Raw genomic sequence first — 22,724 nt, 5'->3', positions numbered from 1 at the left:
TCCATGCCACGCCGAATTGAGGCAGTAATTAAAGCAAAAGGAGCCCCTACCAAGTATTGAGTACATATACAGTAAATGAACATACTTTCCAGAAGGCCAACAATTCACTAAAAATGTTTTTTTTATTGGTCTTATGATGTATTCTAATTTTTTGAGATAGTGAATTGGTGGGTTTTTGTTAAATGTGAGCCAAAATCATCACAATTAAAAGAACCAAAGACTTAAACTACTTCAGTCTGTGTGCATTGAATTTATTTAATACACGAGTTTCATAATTTGAGTTGAATTACTGAAATAAATGAACTTTTCCACGACATTCTAATTTATTGAGATGCACCTGTATATACTGGCGGCCAAACGTTTGGAATAATGTAGAGATTTTGCTCTTATGGAAAGAAATTGGTAGTTTAATTCACCAAGTGACATTCAACTGATCACAATGTATTGTCAGGACATTAATAACGTGAAAAATTACTACTACAATTTGGAAAAAAAAATTCAGAACTTCTTAAACTTCTTCAAAGAGTTGAATCCTACATGTGCAGCAATGACAGCTTTGCAGATCCTTTACATTCTAGCTGTCAGTTTGTCCAGATACTCAGGTGATATTTCACACCACGCTTCCTGTAGCACTTGCCATAGATGTGGCTGTCTTGTCGGGCACTTCTCATGCACCTTACAATCTAGCTGATCTCACAAAAGCTCAGTGGGGTTAAGATCCATAACACTCTTTTCCAATTATCTGTTGTCCAATGTCTGTGTTTCTTTGCCCACTCTAACCTTTTCTTTTTGTTTTTCTGTTTCAAAAGTGGCTTTTCCTTTTTTGAGTCTTCTCTTTACTGTTATACAAGAAACTGGTGTTGAGTGGGTAGAATTCAATGAAGCTGTCAGCTGAGGACATGTGAGGCATCTATTTCTCAAACTAGAGACTCTGATGTACTTATCCTCTTGTTTAGTTGTACATCTGGCCTTCCACATCTCTTTCTGTCCTTGTTAGAGCCAGTTGTCCTTTGTCTTTGAGGACTGTAGTGTACACCTTTGTATGAAATCTTTAGTTTTTTGGCAATTTCAAGCATTGTAGTGCCTTCATTCCTCAAAACAATGATTGACTGACGAGTTTCTAGAGAAAGCTGTTTCTTTTTTGCCATTTTTGACCTAATATTGACCTTAAGACATGCCAGTCTATTGCATTCTGTGGCAACTCAAAAACAAACACAAAGACAATGTTAATCATCATTTAATGAACCAAATAGCTTTCAACTGTGTTTGATATAATGGCAAGTGATTTTCTAGTACCAAATTAGCAATTTAGTATGATTACTCAAGGATAAGGTGTTGGAGTGATGGCTGCTGGAAATGGGGCCTGTCTAGATTTGATCAAAAATGACTTTTTTCAAATAGTGATGGTGTTGTTTTTTACATCAGTAATTTCCTGACTATGCTTTGTGATCAGTTAAATGCCACTTTGGTGAATTAAAGTACCAATTTCCTTTCGAAACAGCAAAATCTGTACATTATTCCAAACTTTTGGCCACCAGTGTATATAAAATTTATATTTAACTTATTTATTAACTTATTTATTATTAGATATTATTTATTGTATGTATGTATTATTTTATTTATATATATATATATATATATATATATATATATATATATATATATATATATATATATATATATATAATATTTATTTATAGTAAATTTATAGTAAATAGTCTGGCACCAACAATCATCCATGCAATTATCTAATCAGCCAATCATGTGGCAGCAGTGCAGTGCATAAAATCATGCAGATACAGGTCAGGAGCTTCAGTTAATGTTCACATCAACCATCAGAATGGGGAAAAAATTTGATCTCAGTAATTTGAACCGTGTCTTGATTGTTGGTGCCAGATGGGCTGGTTTGAGTATTTCTGTAACTGCTGATCTCCTGGGATTTTCACGCACAACAGTCTCTAGAATTTACTCTTTACAGTTCTGTAGACGGAAATGCCTTGTTGAAGAGAGAGGTCAACAAAGAACTGCCAGACTGGTTTAAACTGACAAAGTCTATGGTAACTCAGATAGCCGCTCTGTACAATTGTGGTGAGAAGAATAGTATCTCAGAATGCTATTCTGAGATGCACTGTTTTGGCAGCATGAAGGGGACCTACACAATATTAGGCAGATGGTTTTAATGTTGTGGCTGATCGGTGTATATATGTATATATATATATATATATATATATATATATACACTACTGGTCAAATGTTTTGAAACACTTGACCGAAATGTTTCCCATGATCTTAAAAATCTTTTGATCTGAAGGTGTATGCTTAAATGTTTGAAATTAGTTTTGTAGACAAAAATATAATTGTGCCACCATATTAATTTATTTCATTATAAATATAAAATTTTATAAAAATAAAAAAAAATACGTTTTTGAAATTGATGACTTGGACCAAATAATAAAGAAAAGCAGCCAATAAGTGCCCAGTTTAAAAAGCATCCCAGGGTGATACCTCAAGAAGCTGGTTGAGAAAATGTCAAGAGTACATTTCTGAAAATTCTAGGCAAAGGGTGACTATATTGAAGATGCTAAAATATAACACAGTTTTTATTTATTTTGGATTTTGTTTAGTCTCAACATAATTCCCATAGTTCCATTTATGTTATTCCATAGTTTTAATGACTTTACTATTATTCTAAAATGTGGAAAAAAATTATTACAAAGAATGAGTAAGTGTTTCAAAACTTTTGACCGGTAGTATGTGTGTGTATATATATATATATATAATTATTATTATTATTATTATTCTATTTAAATATTCATATAAATAAAGATATTTATCCATTAATGTTACTATATAAGCTTTTAAAGTTATAAGAATTTGCGTTACCAATCTGTAATAATCTGAAATATTATTAAAATTTGGCAATAACTGCATGATTCAATCTTGTTATGTGTAATGTTACACATCAGTACATGTAAACACAGTTGTACATCATCATTAAACAAACACATATCAGATTTAGATTAAGGTATGTTTTTTAAAGTAGAGATACATTTCTGGTACACATGTAATCTCTTTAATGACAAGAAAATATGAAAAACAATTTGCCATCGATCATTTCATCACATGACAACAGCTTGTTTGTTTGTGTTAATATCAAAAACAACAGCCACTGTAATCCTCTTTTATACGTGAAACAATCCTGATGTCACCATTGGATGATGGCATAATGGGTATTAATTTTTTATATTTATATTTAGAGAGGGACATATGCTTGTTCTAGTGATTTTTTGTTATTCATGTTGTGAGCAATATTTAAGTACACTTCATCAATTACATTAAGGGTAGATTAATTTAATGTGTTTGTTATTGTTGCTGTTTACAACAGTCAGCTAATGACAATTGTTATTTAAAAAGCAGAGAAAGATCTAAATGTTGTTTTGTTGAAATAATTAAGTTTGCTAATGGTTGTTTGTGTATGATTGCCAAGCATGTAATGCTTGAATAATAAATAAAAATGTTGTTTTATGGGATTTATGGAACACTGTTTAATCAAAAACTTGTACTTTACCTATACCTCAATACAATCAATCTGTCTATCTATCTATCTATCTATCTATCTATCTGTCTGTCTGTCTGTCTGTCTGTCTACATTACAGTAGAACAATTGTGGTATCTATCTATCTGCAATTGTGGTATCTATCTTTTTGTAGGTCAGTATTACCACTCGTATCAAAACAATGGGTTAAATACATTAACATGATTGTGAATGTTTTGATTTCAGTGTCATTTTATCAGCATGACAAACAAGAAGGTTGGGAACCAGTGAGAGGGGCAGTTACAGCTCATTCTTGTTATGATAAACAAGGTGTTTTCTCTCTTCACACTATTTGATTTGTTGTTCTCAGTGAACAATGAGCTGTAAACAATTTAATCTTTGCACTCCCATATTTGCCACTATATGTTTCTGTGGATTAAAGATGGATTATGGATTAGACAATTAATACAGCCTGAGAGACTGCAGAGACATTCTGATATGACATGGAGAATTACAACAGTAAACGGTTAGGCCTCACTGGTGTGAATGCACTGGTTAGTTGAAAAGCATTGACATCAGGTTACAAGATTCCAAGCAGAAATGTTCTTTACAAGGGCAAGGGAAACCATCTGATTCTTTTCAACCTTAAAAAAAACTGCCACTTTTTGAAAAATATTGATGAAATCAGAAGAACAGGTGCATGTTAAAGTATTATTCAATGAATGAATAGTCAATAATTGAATAAATACAAGTTAAGATGTATCGACAGCATTTGTGAAATGCTTGTGCCATGCCCCACAGACTTCCACTGTGAGAGCATAATTGTAAAAAAAAAAAAAAAAGTGAAACAACTTTCTGTTTCAGCATGCTAATTGTCGAAAGGACCGATCAATTCATAGTACTCAACTAACACCAAACCTGCTTTGCGCAAACAATGGTGATTAAGCAACAGATTAAACCTCCTCATAAATAATGAAGCGCTGTGTTTTCAACACACATCCTGTTCACTTCCTCTAATAGCCACATTAAAAGCTCTTTACAAGTCAGTGGTGAGAGAAAGAGAGAAGGAGAGCACTTAACGAGCCAGAGAGAGACAGCGAGAGACAGACCGAGATTCGGCCCATTCACATGTTGCAGATCAGTTGAGAGTGATGCCAGTTGATCAATGAGTCAGTGAGCTCCTTAAAGGAAGCCTGTCCAGGACTGTTGCAAAGAGCTAATGATGAAGGCAATAAAAGACCTGGCTCTCAACCTGCATAGTAATTAAGGTAGTGGAAGTTAGGAGAGTTTGCTTAGCTGTGATCCCTATTCACCCTGTACAGCCTCCATGACCTTTTCATCCTCTTGCGTTATTGACAGTGGACAACATATAAAGTTTAGCTGATGGATATTTTATGCTTTCCCCTTAATTTACTTTGGTGTCTTACTCAAATAATAATTGGATTGGATTTTCAATTAGTGCAAAGTAAATTGATGTTGAACCGAATTTCACAGAATTGGTGAGGAGTTAGAGCACATTTCAGAGAGCACAGCTTTAAAGTGTTTTTGTAGATCAATGAGTAGAACATAACGCTAACAACACCAAAATCATGTCTGTAATGGGATCCAACTTCACTTATTTACTTGTATTTGTTCGATATCAAGCCTAATTACACATTAAAATAAGCTGTTGGCTTATAGGTCCCTTACGGTCTGTTTTGTTCCCATTTAATAGTTTGATAACGTGACATTAATGTTCCCTTTGTTAAGGGTTTATAAAGGTGTTCATTAATCACTAATAATTAATTTATAAATGCATTATAAAGCACTTATATGCAGTTATTTCAACATGAATAAAAAGGGTGACTTTCATGCAATACATGCCATATAGCGAGCATTTCACTTACATATAAATACATTTATAAATATTTATACAAACTTAAAATGCCATAATTCAAGATTTATGTCACAATGCAGCACAAAAGACTATTATGGTGAAATTAAAATGAGGGATTATGTAATTTTGCTGTCCCAATTTACCTAGTCCTAGTTATCTAAGTCTTCTGCAAAAACACTTTTCATGTCTTCATTCTCATTCACAGCATGAATCAGATAATAAAGCCGGATGATAACATTTAACATTAACATTTATGCATTTGGCAGACACTTTTATCCAAAGTGACTTACAGTGCATTCAAGGTGTGTATATATATATATATGATCACTTTGTGTGTTCCCTGGGAATCAAACCCATGAGCTTGGCATTGCTAGCACCATGCTCTACCAGTTGAGCAACAAGAACACTATTTCCTGATCAATAAACCATACTGAACTTTATGTACAAAAGTTTATAATGTTGGCACCTCCTTAATAAATATTTCATATGAATCCGCTTTACATTAAGGCACATTTTCATACAGTATCTAATGTTAAATAATTGTTATTAACCATTTATAACATGTGAGGTAACACGTGTGTCACTATTTGACAGGTATAGCATAAAAGTCACCCTTTTATGCATGTTGTTATTACTGCATATTAATGATTTATAATGCATTTGTAAATGAATTTTAAATAATTAATAAACCTTTTCCAAAGGGAAAATGAATATAAACATTTAGTTCTATTGCAGTTTGTTGTGAAATAATTGTTTTTTTATGAAGAATTTATTTTATATAGGTTTAGGCTTACCAGACAGTGCTTTGGCAAGCAAACTGACACCAATTCACAACCAGTTAAATAAATTTGGCCAGCAGCTGACCTGTTTGAACATTTCACCATCCTGTCATTATCTTCAATATCTGTCTTGGAACTGTTTATGTCACCTGTAAAAATCTGAAGAAAAGGGGTTGTTTAACATATAAGCAATCTCTGCCCATTTCACTTTCTTAAATTACACTGTAACAAGCACTTCAAGTAACCTCCAAATGTTACCTTAAGAAACTATTTCTACCTGATCTACACCTTAAAATTAGTTTTGTTGGTGTAACCTATATTTTCAGGTTGATTCATTAATGTCAAATAATATTTCTGACTTGAATAAAACCAGTTGATTTAGATGTTACAGCATAAAGAACATTTTTAGGTTGACATTTGGTTTTCAGTGCAGAAAATACACTACATTCATACTGATCCCAAAATAACAGAGATCTGGCGGAGAGAAAGCAACACAGCATGTATCTAAAGCATAGACATGCATTTTTACCTTAATGAGCTATTTCTACCTGGATTGAAAATGTTTAATAAAAATTACTTACAGTGGTGTGACTCAATATAGTCATGTTGATTCAGTCATATTAAAACAAAGTTTAAAGTGAGATGTACTTTGTTTTTCATACTTTGCCTTGCTTTAAAGCAAAGGAGCTGAAAATTATGTAATTAAATGTTCCAGATTTTGCATAGCTTATTACAAACATGCTTTTAGATTCTTTAAACAAAGCTGTATAATTCCTGAAAGTGTGCAAATATGATTAATGTCACAATATATATATATATATATATATATATATATATATATATATATATATATATATATATATATATATATATATAAACATTCTTCATTATATAAGAATGGTCAGGAGTTTAAAAAATGCATTGCATTACAATATGAGTGTGGAATGTCATGCATTTTCACATTTTCTTTACTGTAGCCTACCTTATCAAGATTCAGTCAGCAGTCAGTAAAAACCAGACACTTTTTCCCTTGCAAAAACTTTCAGACAAGGAAAGATCAAACATGATTTGCCATTATCCATGTTATCATCCTGTAAAGAGCCCCACCTCTTTGGGACTCTTTGGGATGTGAAGTGCAGTGACAGCATTGGCTGCAATGAGCGCATTTCTCAAGCTTGTCTCCCTTGCACAAGAGCAATGCAGTGCCGTTTTCCTAATGTTTGCATGCCTCACGCAACTGACTGTGATTCAGTAGAGCACATGAACATTTGAGTTCTTTATAGGACATAGAGCAGCATTTCAGAAGCTTTTATTTGGAATATCCTGCAAGAAGAGATAGGAAGCGCAAGACGCTTCATCCCATTGAGAAGCTTCGCGCGCTGCTGTCAGCACGAGACGCTATTGCATGCTGCAATACGGTAAGTTACATTTGAGGCTTTTTGAATGAGCTTTAAAATGTGTAATGTTCATTGTAATTTAAAGTTTGTGCCAAAAGCCAAATAATGGCTTTTACTAGATAGTGCGGTTTAAATTACAGTTTACTATGCATTTATTGTATTATTTCTAGGAGGAACAATATTAATTAAGTAATCTAGCATGTATGAAACGCAGAAAAGCTGATTTGCTTACCCTTATCTTCTTTTTCAAAATTTTTATCAAGCTTGATAAATAATAATATTCTCATTAAAATTGGCGGGTCTTCGCAGTTTTTCGGCTCAGCATGAAAGTTCAGGGATGTGTAGCCTATTTTATTATTATTATTATTATTATTATTATTATTATTATTATTAATAATAATAATTTTTGTGTGACAAAATATGCAAACTACATTTACAACTACCTATTACTAAACTTTCTTTGACTAAATTTAGCCTACAGCTAAATTAGAAGGCTATAAACAGCTTTAGAAAGTTTATTTGTTTTAAACTTTTTATTTGTCACGCATTTCATTTTTGTCAGATAGATTTTTTTTTTTTTTTTTTTTTTTATATATATTATTTATTTATTTATTTATTTTGCTTGTGAAAGATTTCATTCTTACATTTCTGAGTTGGGCCCATTTATTTTGGCCTATAAATCTTCTTGGGTTCAATGAATGGCAAGGAGCTAACGCCAAAACTTTTGCTAGTCGCTAATATCTCTGGTACCGCTCATTTTAACTAGAAATAATCATAAAATAAAATACTTTCTGCACTGTAATGTTACAAAAGATTATTATAATTTCATGAACTCCAATCGAACTGTCAGTCAAACACGTTCACGAGACATGATGGACTCTAAAAATGTTGATATTGTAATTTATGACTGGTAAATGCTAAAATATTGCTAATCATTTCAGGGTTTGACTGATGTTGGGAAGAGTGAGCTGAACTGAGCAAGAAAACACGATTATTGTGAGCTCTGGATAAGGTATTTTCACCAGCATGACTTTTGACTTTGCAGTCATTTGAAATAATAAATAAAAATAAAAATAATAATATATAAATAAATGGTATATATATATATATATATATATATATATATATATATATATATATATATATATATATATATATATATATATCTTTTTAGTTTTTTAAGTGTTAATTGAGAATAATTTTTGCCACACTGTCTTAATGACTCTTAATCGTTCAACAAAAACAAAAATGATCATGTGGTTCTCTTTGTTGTTTTACAGTGGAAGTGTGTTGGCATTCTGAAAAGCGATTAATTACACACATTTAATACTAATTGTTTATTGCACAAAACTCAAGACTTCTGTAATCCCGATGGCACCACACTATTGACTTGTTGCCTAATTGTACAATATACTGCCTTCTATCAGTCAATGGATGCATGGGGTTTGATTACCTTGTGCGGTAATAATATATATTTATAGACTACTGGAAGCCAGCAAGTTTAACTTAATGCATTGAATGATGTCATACTAGCGAAGTAACAACCTCATGCAATTCTTTGTCATTGTCTGCAAGTGTGATGCTTAATGGAAACATCTACTGCATACTTTTAATGTTGAAAGCCTGATGAGATGGGCTGTATTTAAATGATATTGCTTGATAAGTCTTTACAGATGAAGTGGCATTTAGTCTTGCCATTTTCTTGTAGATCTCCAGCATTAAATGAGGATTATAATATAGGACAGTGTACTCAGGCCTATTAAGACCGCGGTGTACTGTGGGACTTTTTGTTCATGATAATTATAGGTCAGACAAGAGTCTACAGTTGCATAACAGCAAGGAAAAGAGAATTCGTTTTATTTGATTTTTTTAGTAAACCTGATTTGGAGTCGCCTCATTTGTTTCAAAAATATTAACAGTTTGCCTGAGGTGGATATTTGATTTGATGATGGATTTGATGTGTAATGTCCTATTCGTGTAGCTATTATGTTTCCCTCGTTTTCCTTCTGTTTTGACCCTGACAGGTCACATAAGTAATTTTTTTAAACGCATGATTAATTTCACAGTAGGGTTAACATACATATTGACAGCGTTTAATGCATCAAGCAGACATGGAATATGATTTTCTAAGGCCTAAATGTTTATGCAGCTGTTCAGCATGATGCAAAACTGATGATAATCAGTGGTGTGATACCTGTGTTAATGTTTGAAATATAGAGCAGGATTTTTTTTCCACTTTAAGATACATCGGATAACACTTTATAATAACTATCCTTAATAAATCATTTATAAACCGCATATAACGCTTAACAAATCAGCTAATATACCATTTTAAGCAGCCTATAATGAAAATATATCAATAAGTGTTTAAAGACAAGGATTTTTTTTTTCCACTTTAAGATACATCGGATAACACTTTATAATAGCTATCCTTAATAAATCATTTATAAACCGCATATAACGCTTAACAAATCAGCTAATATACCATTTTAAGCAGCCTATAATGAAAATATATCAATAAGTGTTTAAAGACATTTTATAATTATTTGAATGGTCACGAACTTAGTTGAAGCATTATACAATTCTGTTTATTTTAATAATATTATTAGTCTATCATATTTTTTTTATTATTATTTTTTTAATTTTTTTATTTTTTTTTCCAGATTGCTGTAACAGGATGAGAGGAGTGCTCTTTGGCTATGGGGAGACAAAAGCAAGCGGGGTGGGATCTAAATGAGGTTTAGGGGGCTGCAGATGGGACCCTCTCTTTCCTGTCAATGTGACTTTGCTTTTGAAAAAACACTTGACCTTTAATATGAATTCTATTATCGCGACAAAAAAAAAAAAAAAAAAAAAAAGGTCATAATTAAACCCACTATTCTTATTATAAATGCGTAACAAGTCATCTGCATCGTTCAGTTGTAATAACTTTTGTAATCCCGACATTAAACACTCTCAATCTTTGGAGCGAGTACATTTGATTGCCATTGGTAAAACAGATATTTTCTCAAATGAAAAATATGATTTTTCATATTCAGATCAATAGTGCACCACTTGACTATTGTAGAAATATTATTGATGAGGTGGTTTGTCGGACAACATGTCATCGGTATCAAACGATTCGTTTTACTCTCGGTTGTGGTCGATTCAGTATGTACAGCCCATGTATTACCCTCATAATGATGAAAAAATGTCATGCCGACATTTGTCCCCTTTCTCTTGATTTATTACAGGATGAATGCGTGAAAATTGGCTCAATATACCGTGACAGTTTGGACAGTTTCCGTGTTTGGCAATACAGACCTTGAACGAAATTAGCGAAATAAAAAAATAAATAAGCAACAACAAGGCTACATGACTACACGTTACAGTAAATATGCATAATGAATATTTTACTTTTGCCGCTTTTATGCAGTTCAAATATTGACGCGATTTGGAGCTCAACCTGAAAGCAAAACAAGTACTTGGCCTAGGCCTTGATAAAAACGAACTAAACAACTCTAAAACATGTTGTAAGGCGTTATTTGACTATTAATGAAATAATACTGTGATACATCAAATACTACATTTATTTTCTTAATTTAGTATCAAGCTAACGATGGTATTTCCGTTATTCCGTTCCGTATTTCCATTTCAGGTAATAATCGAAATGCGTAAAATGACGAAGCCCACAATTAACAGATTTCGCACTTTAAATATGTAAAAAGACTTTAGGTCTTGTTTATTGGTTTTCGGCTATTTCAAATGTAACACAAGTTATGAAATAATTTTGCTTGTATAAACCGATTACACATGGGTGGTTCTGGGTGGTTTTCCCCCTCATTCAGATTTCAGCCCGGGGGCCCCTGCGGCTCCTGTTTGAGCTTCTCTTTAGTGTGTTTGAGTGGCAGTTAGTGAAACGTCATTGGCTCTTCGGAGGGGCAGAGTCACGCCAATCACTCACGTTCAGCGCCGGGAATAAGAGCCGGTGTGTGAGATGCGCGGTTATTCGCTTTTACACCAGCGACTGTTACTCTACTGTTAACTGGACGCGATCAAGGAGCCTGTCCTTATATTGAACATTTATTTTCTTGCGTAGTAGGCCTGTTTGTACGGTCTCGTTGACCGGTGGTATTTTCGAAGCGAACTTTTAATATTCATATGGAATACGGACATGATTTATATTCTGTAGCTTTGGGACACCTCCGACAGCGCGCGGAGGTAAGCCAACAAATAAAAACTTATGTATGAGTCCTTATGTCAATGAGAATTGTTTTGTTTAGTCATTTGAAATGTCTATTTTTCGTAAACGCAATACAGATAAAATTGTAGATGCACAATTTGTATTTTTATGCTAAATATAATTTTAAATTCGTTATTAGGCTTATTATTATTATTATTATTATTATTATTATTGTATAAACTACCTAAACTTTGCCGCGGAGCTGCTTTAACTTTGTATGGAAAAAATCTACCTGTTCTCTGCAAGCGAACTTTGCTTTGCTTGTTTGTTTGTTTGTTTGTTTGTTTGTTTGTTTGAAATATCATCAAAATTATTAACGTTTATTAAAAAGCATTAGCTACACTTAACGGGCTTCAAAAAATAAATAAAGAGAAAAAAGAAGAAAAAGACAATAAATAGTATAAGAAAGAAACAATGCGCTCATGCTTCATAGCACTTGCGTGCTCAACTAATACAATAAATAATCTCACTTCGTTCTGATTTAGTTATTTTTATTTTATTTTAAATCAATTAAAACTAGGCTACTTTTCTTTAAATTGCGATCATACTGATTGGTCATCTTAGTCTTTTTCTCTCACTTTTTAAGTTAAGTTTATAAGTTTTTATAATATCAGCTTTTTGCATCAAATTCTAACACACTGTCTAACATATGTGATAAAAGCTTTACAATTCTTAATTTCTATTCTCAATTTGTGCATATGGTAAAATAGAATTCTGCTGTCTATTTAATAACTGTGGTTTACTAACATTACCAAATAAGTATCAGACAGCTTTGACACATTTTGTATAATCTGCTAACATCCTGTTATAAAAACAGAATAGATTTTTTTTTCATTGCCTTTTTTAACTTTTTTAAAAATGTATTTACAGACTATAATCTCCAGTCAGTGGTCTCCAAAGAACGGAAAAAAGTCTTCTGCCTGGACCAAGCAACATTGTGATGGCCACACCACCGAGTTCATTTCAGCAGGAGCCTCTCACACCTCCGAGATCCTCCCTCAAGCCCAACCAAGTTGGGCAGGTCATCCTCTATGGGGTGCCTATTGTCTCACTGGTAATTGACCACCAAGAGCGGTTATGCCTGGCTCAGATATCCAACACCCTCTTAAAAAACTACAGCTACAATGAGATCCATAATCGTCGTGTGGCTCTGGGCATCACTTGCGTGCAGTGCACCCCAGTCCAGCTGGAGATCCTTCGGCGGGCAGGCGCCATGCCCATCTCATCACGCCGGTGTGGGATGATCACCAAACGGGAAGCCGAGCGACTGTGCAAGTCTTTCCTGGGTGAGAACTCGCCACCCAAGCTTCCAGACAACTTTGCCTTTGACGTGATACATGAATGCGCTTGGGGCTGTCGAGGAAGTTTCATTCCAGCACGCTACAACAGCTCCAGGGCTAAATGCATCAAGTGCTCCTACTGTAATATGTACTTCTCTCCTAACAAATTCATCTTCCACTCACACCGCACACCTGAGGCCAAGTACACACAGCCAGATGCTGCCAACTTCAACTCCTGGCGTCGACATCTTAAACTGGCAGACAAAACACCACAAGATGATTTGATGTTTGCCTGGGAGGATGTTAAAGCCATGTTCAATGGAGGAAGTCGCAAAAGGGCCCTTCCCTCTTCTAACTGCTCATCCATGGGCTCTGTAAAGGCCATCAACTCGGTTTTACCCCACATGATCTCTCCAGAACTGGCCCAGAAGAGGGGCAGGTATGAGGACGATGATGATCTTGACACCAACAGCCTCTCGCACCGCAAAGCCCCCCGAAATTACCCGGTCATCCCAGTCCCAAGCAAAGGTTTCGGTATGTTGCAGAAGTTCCCAACAACGTCACTATTCCCTAGTCCCTACACCTTCCCTGCATTTGGCCTTTGTCAACAAAAGAAGGATGACAATGAGGCAACCAATGGACAGAAAAACAGTGGCCTCTCGGGGCTTCTCTGGCCCGGCCGCAAGGATGCTTTTTACCCACCCTTCTGCATGTTCTGGCCCCCAAGGGCAGCAGGGGGCATTCCAGTACCCACTTATCTCCAACCCCAACCCAATGCCCTTTCCTCCCTCACAGAAAGCCCATCTCTCAGACAAGCCTTTTTGGATCTGTCTGAACAGGGCGATGCTAGTTCTGGCTTGGACACCAACTCCAGATCGGGGCTTTTTGAGGGCGACTGCCCAACTGTAACCTCTGAATTGCGACCTGCTTCAGAGGGCTGGCTAAAGCTGCTGGATGCTCCCTCACTGCAAGCCCGCAAGGCCAGCTACCACTCCGCCTTTCGCCCTGTGGTCAAAGACACAGAAAGCATTGCCAAGTTCCACGGCAGCCTAGAGGACTTTGGGCCTGAGAGGCACCTTTCTCCCGGTACCAGCTGCAGCTACCAGAGTGACAGCGGTGAAAGTGACGAAGAGCAAGAAGTGGACGTGGAGACCAAACAAGACGAGGAACAAGAGGACTTTAGCAAACGGACCCTGCAAACACCACCACATCAAACGTTGCAGCAACCCTGTGACCTGCACATACGCGGACTTCCTGACAGCAGCGTGGGAGAGCAGGTCAAAGAACAGACCTCCTTCCCCACCATCCCCACAGAGACCTCAGGCGAGGACAAACCCAGCCTCGCTGTCAGTCCACCTACAATTCTCAAAGTCCCCAGCCCCGTTCACGCCTCACTGGAGGAAAGCACCGCATACAAAAATGTAAATATTCCCTCCAGGCACTTTAACTAATTATTTAAATGCGGGCTATTGGCTGGCAGGGGCTGTATGCATAACGAGATTGATAGTCTGCTAGCTCCCTACTGAAATGAAATATTCAGAGCTCTCTGATCCCTCCTAATAAGCCCAGTCGTATTTTGTTTAATAGCGACATTATGTTTGCTCTCTTTTGTCACTTCTGCCTATTAGCCCTTTTAATCTTTAACCTTCTGACACCACATTAACAGATGAAACAGGAAGAGTCACTCTTAATGGCGGAAAGGGAAACTGGGGCTCTTTAGCAATTAGCCTTAGTGCACAAACACACACATGCACATGGGAACACTAGCACACTGGTGGTGTGTTGATTTATCTAAACAAACCCAGTAACACACCACAAGCTGAACAAGCATCAGGATCATATATAAAACATAACAGCATTGTCATTCTCAAGGCTAATCAATTCTGTGCTTTTGGGCTGACTGATATATTTTGTTGCTCTATGTTCAACCATTGGCCTGGTGTTATGAATCAGTTCTAATCAGACATCGTTGGTGTTTTATGGTTGCAGGCACATAAGAACAGAGACGATGGGCTGCCGGCCTACGCAACCAAAAACAAAACAACAGTCTCAGGTGAGAAATGGAAACTCGACTGCAAGCAAATATGAATATTGTAATGCAACTTTTTCTTGCATGGGTTAATTTGTTGCATTTATTGTTTACTCAATATTTTATTTTATTTTTAAATGTTTTAAAATATTATCTTGTTAATTTCTATCTAATATTATTTATATGTCATTTTTAACTTATCTATAAAAAATAAATAAAATAAATAAATACAAAAATTATAGCCATGGCAACGTAAAAAATAAATAAATCTTTCTTTATTTGAAGGTCATAATTTTAGAAAATTCATTTCTGACAAAATTACATTATTCGGACATAATTTATTTGTATTTTATTTTATTTTATTTTATAGGACAATGCTTTAGAACCATGGCCTAAGTTCTGACATTATTTTATTTTATAGGACAATGTTTATAATTTTTAAAATACTTTTAATTTATTTTATTTTATTTAAAATATATAATGCCTTACAACCATGGCATTTTTCTTTTTTTTTTCTTTTTTTTTTTTTTATCTTGAAGGTCATCATATTAAAAACACTATTTCCTTTTGTAAAATTAAATTCACTTATGACTAATAATTAATACAAATAATTAAATGCATCCTTATTAAATGCATCCTTACCACATTTACAGTTTTATTTCTTTGTTTACATACATTTACATTTAATGTCATATTTTTTATTGTTTTTAGATGACAACAAAGAGCAAAGCAGTTTCTTTGTCCCAGAGACAGAAACATCAGCACCAGAATACTGGCGAGAGACTCCAAGTAAGAACACACACCACTTTATCTCCATTTTACATCCAGCACTTACAGCATGAGGGCTGCAAAATAATTTGCACGGCACGGCTAGCCCATCCCTGGAAGGATATTAGGATTAATCTAAATATAAAAGATACAGGATGGAATATACTCTCGCCACACTCCTAAAATGGAGCAGTTCTCTCCACAATGTCATTGGGAAAATGTGTTCTGTAGGGAGCCATAACAGTTCAGCAAGACAATCAGCTCAACGCAGGGAAGGTGACAATCACCATTTGAACAATATCAAATGGAAATAATTGCCTTTTGCTCTGGAAAATCTTCTATTAGAAAGATCATAGCTTATTGCCTTTTATCTGTCAGAAAGACATTAAAAGAGTTTTATGACATCTATGCCAACATTTATATTACCAAGCCGATGATGATCTCCTCATATATTGTATAATATATTTGAAAAAATTACATGAAACAAATTAAATGAAACCACCTTTGCCTGATTGCTAAATGTCTCTGAGGGGCTACTGGCAAACGTGATTAGAACTTCTGATTTGCCAAAGAGTCTAAAGGCAGTGTCTTAAAGATAGTTCTGTTTCTTGGGAGAGAAGAAAAAAATAATAATCTAATTTTCCATTTATATAATGCAAACTGCCTTGGCTTTGACTATTCACGGTTAATTGACTGTCAAACGAGGTTGTTATCCTCAGGCAGTGTCTGCAAATTTGCTTGTCAAATGAGACAGAGAGAGGCGGAGAGCGAGAACAAGGCCGCTTTCCAAATGAGGAACACGTTGTTCGGCTTAAGGAGGCAAGACGTGAAATGAGAGAGAGAGAGAGAGAGCCGAATGAGGGGAAGATTATACAAATGTGTTGGATCAGTTCATTTGAGCCATTTGCGATATATAGACACAAAAACACAGGCAGTAGAAATGTGCGTTATAGACACACCAACTCCTCAGGATTCCAATCAAAACCATTTAGAATAGTTTCATGATTCAATAGTGCAGTAACATTAATGAAATCTGCAACATAACAATTTTCTGAACACTTTCAACAGTGTTATGAAATTGCCATATTGTAAGGGCAAGGTCTAATGACTTAGTTTAGCTGCAGTTGAATGCACTAATCAGACATTGAGAACTGTTTGGGATTATTTTGTTGAGTTAGTAGAGTCGTATGTATATTTTATATCAGTACAGTAAATATAAGCTGGACTGGAGACATGAAATACTTTTGGGAAGTTGACATGTTCTGCAGTGTGACATGCTATACTCCATCTAAAAAATTTGAAACAGCATTTTATGAATTTTCTTTTATGACCTCATTTTAATTTAAAGAATACATGGAATATGTATATTTTTGAAAATGTATTTAAGAAATTTATAATGATCTAGTTAAGGCACAGCACCTAAAATATAATCTTTCCCTTACTAATTTTAACCTAAAATTTTGATGTTGAAAAAAAAAATAATAATAATCTACGCAGGCAGAGATATATCCCATTCAGAAATCGGATATGGCAATATATGCAAAATATGTATATGAAATTGTTCATATATTATTTTCACTGATATAAAAAGTCACATACGTTTTCATACAGTATGTAATATATATTTTCCCAAATACTATTTGAATTTGAATTTGTTGAATATTCTTAAATAAATTAACTATATTTTTATACATATGTTCATGTATGGCCATAAATGAGATTTTTGTATGGGTATTCCACTATATTAATCTTAATTACAACAATTCACCGTCTTACCATATATCATGATGAAGATAAATACATCACCCCATTCCAACAAAAACAGCATTATATTTTCTGTTTCGTATTACAAACAGGACTGCTTACTGTAATAATGAATCTACTTTCTTTGCATGTCAATCAGAGTTTGATTGTTTCAAATATCCTGTTGTCGGACTGACCTCTCCTGGCTACTCGTGGTACTTCATGATTTGTACCAGTTCTCATCCAGAAGATTGGTTGAAGATTTAGAAACGTGCATGGATAAATACTTGCAAGGTTATGAATCAAATATATCGACAAATTCTAATATTACACTTTTTTCTGCTCAGCAGATCAAAGCCAAGACTCAAATTCACCCGTATCTCTCAAGAAGGATGTTGAGAACATGGAAAAAGGTGAGATCACAAACCTATTAAAAAAGCCTTACAAACTGCTCTAAATGTAATGATTCATATTTTGGATTGCAAAGCTCATGCTAGTGTCTGATCTCTATTTATTGTGCAAATTCTCTATCAGAGGAATTGCAGAAAGTTCTCCTTGAGCAGATTGATTTACGGAGGAGACTGGAGCAGGAGTTTCATGCTCTGAAAGGCAGCTCTCCATTCCCAGTTTTCCGTAAGTATCCTTACTTCATTTCACATGCCCTGCCATTACGATTTAGCATGTACAAGTCAGAGAACCCTCTTGTTTTTGAAGTAATGACCATTAATTCCATACAACTCCACAATTAGTTAAATTGAGTTAAATCTATAAATTTAAAGTAATCTTATGTTAAACTTTTAAGCAATGCATGTGTAATGTATTGGTTTTTCATTTTGCATATTTGAATGATATTAGTGTGTTTGTGTGTGTGTGTGTTATCACCTAATTACTTGATGTCATGTCAGATAAAGTCATATTCAAGTAAAACAAAATAGATGATGCAAGTAAAAAAAAAATTGGAGTAGACCTTTGTACATCAGTTCAACTGGGTCAGATAGATAGATAGATAGATAGACAGATGATAGAAAAAGTGAAAAGAAAGGGAAAAAAGAAAAGATACAATAAAGAATAATAGATAGAAAAGAAAGAATGAAAAAGAAAAAAGAAAGAAAGAAAAGTGGAAAAGAATGGGAAAAAAGAAAAGAAAAAGAAAGAATAATAGATAAAAAGAAAGAATGAAAGAAAGAAAAGTGAAAAGAAAGGGGGAAAAGAAAGAATAATAGATACAAAGAAAGAATGAATGAAAGAAAAGACAAAATAATAGATACAATAGAAGAAAGAAAGAAAGAAAGAAAGAAAGAAAGAAAGAAAGAAAGAAAGAGAAGGGAAAAAGGAAGTGAAAAAATAAAAAGAAAGAATAACAGATAAAAAAGAAAGAATGAAAGAAAGAAAAAAGAAATAAAGAAAAGGGGAAAAGAAAGGGAAAAAAATAAAAAAGAAAGAATAATAGATAAAAAGAAGAAAGAATGAAAGAAAGAAAAGAAAAAAGACAAAATAATAGATACAATAGATAAAAAGAATGAAAGAAAGAAAAAGGGAAAAGCAAGAAAGAAAAAAGAAAGAATAATAGATAAAAAATAAAAAGAAAGAAAAGAAAGAGAAAATAACAGAGAAAATAGAAGAAAGAAAGAAAGAAAGAAAGAAAGAAAGGGGAAAAGAAAGGGAAAAAAGAAAATACAAAATAAAGAAAAAATAAAGGAAAGAGGAAAAGAAAGGAAAAAAGAAAGAAATAAAGAAAAAAGAAAGAATAATAGATAAAAAAGAAAGACTGAAAAGAAATGTGGAAAAGAAAGACAGAAAGAAAAAATAATAGATAAAATTGAAAGAAAGAAAGAAAGAAAGAAAGAAAGAAAGAAAGAAAATGGGAAAATAAAGGAAAAAAAGAAAGAATAATAGATAAAAAGAAAGAAAGAAAAGAAAGATAAAATAATATATACAGTACAATAGAAGAAAGAAAGAAAGAAAGAAAGAAAGAAAGAAAGAAAGAAAGAAAGAAAGAAAGAAATGGGCTGTTATTAAAATCTGCTTTTTCACAGATAACTTTCAGGACCACATGAAGAGAGAATTGGCTTACAGGGAAGAGATGGTACAGCAGTTACAGATGGTAAGAAGTCCTCTGTTCATTTATTCTGTGTGTATAAAAACAAAATAAGGTCGTAATTTACCTTATGAATAAAAAACCCCCATCTATAAATCATTCAAATGACCCTATTGTACTATTATTACCATTAAGTATTGTACTATTAAGTATTCATCCGGTACTATCTATTTCACAGCATTATATGTATGTTACAGAGAAAAGAAAGTTCTAAACAGACAACCAGCAGGATCTGGTGTGTCACAATCTTTAGTTGTCCAGAACTGGTTCAACATTGTATAGCAGCATGACATTAATCACTCTTACATCTGTGTTTTAACACATGGATGATGCTGGCAGACTGACTCTGTGTGTTCTCTCAATTCAACATCATCCATCAAGCCAGGGGCATCATATATGAGAGAATGCAACATGACAGATTAAAGACTGAATCTGAGTAATGCAGAAAACTCTCAGTACATACTGGACATAATACAATTTGAAACCTTTTGATCTCTGCTTCTCGAAACAAAAACAAAAAAATCATTTTTTGCTTTATCTCATGTAATGGTTCCTTCATGTTAATGTGAGCTAACAGATATTTTGTTATTGTTGGTGGAGAACATAAATATGAGGACTAATCGATTCTTTAATGTGGACATTTTTTTAGATTCCCTATGCAAACATCATTAGAAAAGAAAAGGTTGCAGCACATCTAAACAAAAGCTAAATGGTAAGTATGGAAGTTATTTAAATGTAATAGCAATAGAGAAAGATTTACAATTGCTCCAAAATGTCTTATTTAAAAATGTATTATTTGTAGTAAAAAAAGAAAAAAAAAAAGAATGAAACGTAATATATCATTTGGTTTGATATTTTGTTACCTAATGCAATGACATACATTTTTAAGTGTGACTTACTTAACGGTGTCTATTGTCTAAAATAAGAGTACAAAACATATTTTAAATGTCACACTTAACCCTACAGTGTCTTGCATTTTTTATGTTCTTAATTCAACATTTGTATGTATACATTTGAAAATCTTCATCGTGGTGTTTTAGGTAACTTCATCTGAAATAAAATCAAACGCTCAACATTTTGACAAGGTTACAATCATCCAAATTTCCTCGATGATTCATCAAGCACAACAAAAGAAACAACTTCCTCTGCTCCATGAGCTGCTTTCACTGGAATGAGAAGGATGAATGATGTCAATGAAAAACCAAATGACACATCATTCTACTTATACACAGAACAATGAAATGCACATACCAATGATTTATAATTCATTTGTCATATTTCCTGTACAGTAACATTTTGATTATTTATAAATGTATTTAAGTTTATTTATTACCCATGCATTTACCTATTTATTAATAACAGCACACTGTACAAATATATTAGCGATAGGTTTTAAATGTACAAAAATGAGGTTGTGGGGGGAATGGTTTGCTCTGTACTGTGGCATATGTCTAAGAGCAATCTGAAAGTGTGTAAACCTTTCTTGTTTTGCCTGTTTCAATACAACATTGACATAAACACAAGATTAAAAATAAAGTTATCAATTGTTCATGCAAGTGTATTTAAATATGTTCTTGTAGTTTCTCTACTATTTATGTGGATGATTAAAGTCTATCATATGAAAACCTATACATGGGACTGAGCATTCTTTTATAGAAAAATACATTTAAAAAATATTTTAAGTGTAATAGTTATTGGCTGTACATTTTACTGTTCAGTAAAATGTTGTATCTAAATAACTACAACAAAACGTGATATATTGGTGTTTAAAAATATTAAATATCCTATCTAGGCCTATAATATATTATTCATTAAACATGTATTATATAATAATTTTTTATAATTAATTTACATTAAGTTATGTTAATTATACTATAATGTTAGGCCTATTTTAGGCTATTACTATGCAATACTGCTTTTATATATATATATATATATATATATATATATATATATATATATATATATATATATATATATATATAATAAATTAAAGGTATTGTAAACGATTTGTTTTCATGGAAAAATATGCAAAAAAATAAAATAAAATAAAATCCTACTCCCTTAAAGATACTAATGAAATATTGTCCTGAGATATCTCACTGGTCTCTGTGACAGCTGTAGACTTTGTAAACCGCAAACAGAAATGTGTTGGTGCCAATCATTTTGCTCATTCTCACAGTGTTGTATTTGAAGCGGATCATTGAGGCTATAATTCATTATGTTTGTCAGTTGAGAGCGCTATTGTGCCACTATTGAATTTGACAGCCAAAGGAACAAACAATGCTGCTTTTTTGCTCTCAAAAATATCTTTGGAGGGCGGGTTTTTTGGGGAAAGGGGCGTGGCTAATTTAATGGCTCAGTCAAGTAAAACTTCAGAACGCTAAAATCGCTTACAGCACCTTTAACAAACTAATTATTAAGTTGGTTGCTTTCTAAAATGTAGTTAATATTTAAAATTAAATATCTACAATGTAGAAATAGAATAAATCTTCTGTTGCTATGGACACAGCACATTTGTTTGGAGTTCTGTCGAAAAGTACAAATCTAAACTCTTTCTTTGACAGAGATTTTCAAACAACATCAGGGTTTTACTATGAAGGAAGCGTGCGGTCAACTAGCGTTTAACGACAGTAAGTCACGTTTGCGGATGTCATACAAATGAATGGGGAGAGCCGTAATCTGACGGCTAACTGTCGCAAAATTGCCCGCGTTTTCTCTTATAAAATAGCAATTTCATCATAATAAACTCCACACATAGCTCAGTCCATATGGCTTGTTTAGTGTAATACATGTTGAAGATTAGCTGAAAGGTGGTAAATTAATTAAGATACGAGCTGTTTCGTCACAAAAGCAGTTTATTCAGCGTAATGAAGCATCTCCTCTATAGGCATCCATTAAAAAAAAAAAAAAAAAAGGCCTCTTGTCACCTCACCAGTGTACCGCCCATAGAATGTATATGGGACTGCTGTGTTATGCTATTTTAGGCTAAGCTTG

At 33.6% G+C, this 22,724-nt stretch overlaps 1 protein-coding gene across 3 annotated transcripts; it reads left to right on the top strand.

The window, feature by feature from the left end:
• Positions 1-7,375: 7,375 nt before the first annotated feature.
• Positions 7,376-21,347, top strand: LOC127433143 (SKI family transcriptional corepressor 2-like). Of its 3 annotated transcripts, none has more exons than XM_051684809.1 (10): positions 7,376-7,608; positions 8,529-8,599; positions 12,680-14,510; positions 15,079-15,142; positions 15,830-15,907; positions 17,980-18,042; positions 18,164-18,262; positions 19,666-19,733; positions 20,377-20,439; positions 20,768-21,347. In XM_051684809.1, the coding sequence occupies exons 3-9, from the start codon at positions 12,750-12,752 to the stop codon at positions 20,434-20,436; spliced, it is 2,193 nt and encodes a 730-aa protein (XP_051540769.1). In that variant the 5' UTR covers positions 7,376-7,608; positions 8,529-8,599; positions 12,680-12,749; the 3' UTR covers positions 20,437-20,439; positions 20,768-21,347. The 3 variants fall into 3 exon arrangements, with proteins under 3 accessions (XP_051540769.1, XP_051540767.1, XP_051540768.1); XM_051684807.1 differs by having other exon boundaries at positions 17,977-18,042; XM_051684808.1 differs by lacking the exons at positions 7,376-7,608; positions 8,529-8,599 and adding an exon at positions 11,595-11,787 and having other exon boundaries at positions 17,977-18,042.
• The last annotated feature ends 1,377 nt before the right edge of the window (positions 21,348-22,724 follow it).

The sequence above is a fragment of the Myxocyprinus asiaticus genome, chromosome 43 (assembly GCF_019703515.2).
Source record: "Myxocyprinus asiaticus isolate MX2 ecotype Aquarium Trade chromosome 43, UBuf_Myxa_2, whole genome shotgun sequence".
Taxonomy (NCBI): Eukaryota; Metazoa; Chordata; class Actinopteri; order Cypriniformes; family Catostomidae; genus Myxocyprinus; species Myxocyprinus asiaticus.
Note: the sequence above shows the minus strand (reverse complement) of the source record. Positions and strands in the feature narration are given on the sequence as shown.

What these genes read in the sequence shown, in the direction of transcription:
- LOC127433143 (XM_051684807.1), top strand. Translation starts at nt 12,750, where the DNA reads ATGGCCACACCACCGAGTTCATTTCAGCAGGAGCCTCTCACACCTCCG. An exon ending in AAACAAAACAACAGTCTCAG is followed by an intron (nt 15,143 to 15,829) that starts GTGAGAAATGGA and finishes TATTGTTTTTAG; the next exon opens with ATGACAACAAAGAGCAAAGC. An exon ending in ATACTGGCGAGAGACTCCAA is followed by an intron (nt 15,908 to 17,976) that starts GTAAGAACACAC and finishes TTTTCTGCTCAG; the next exon opens with CAGATCAAAGCCAAGACTCA.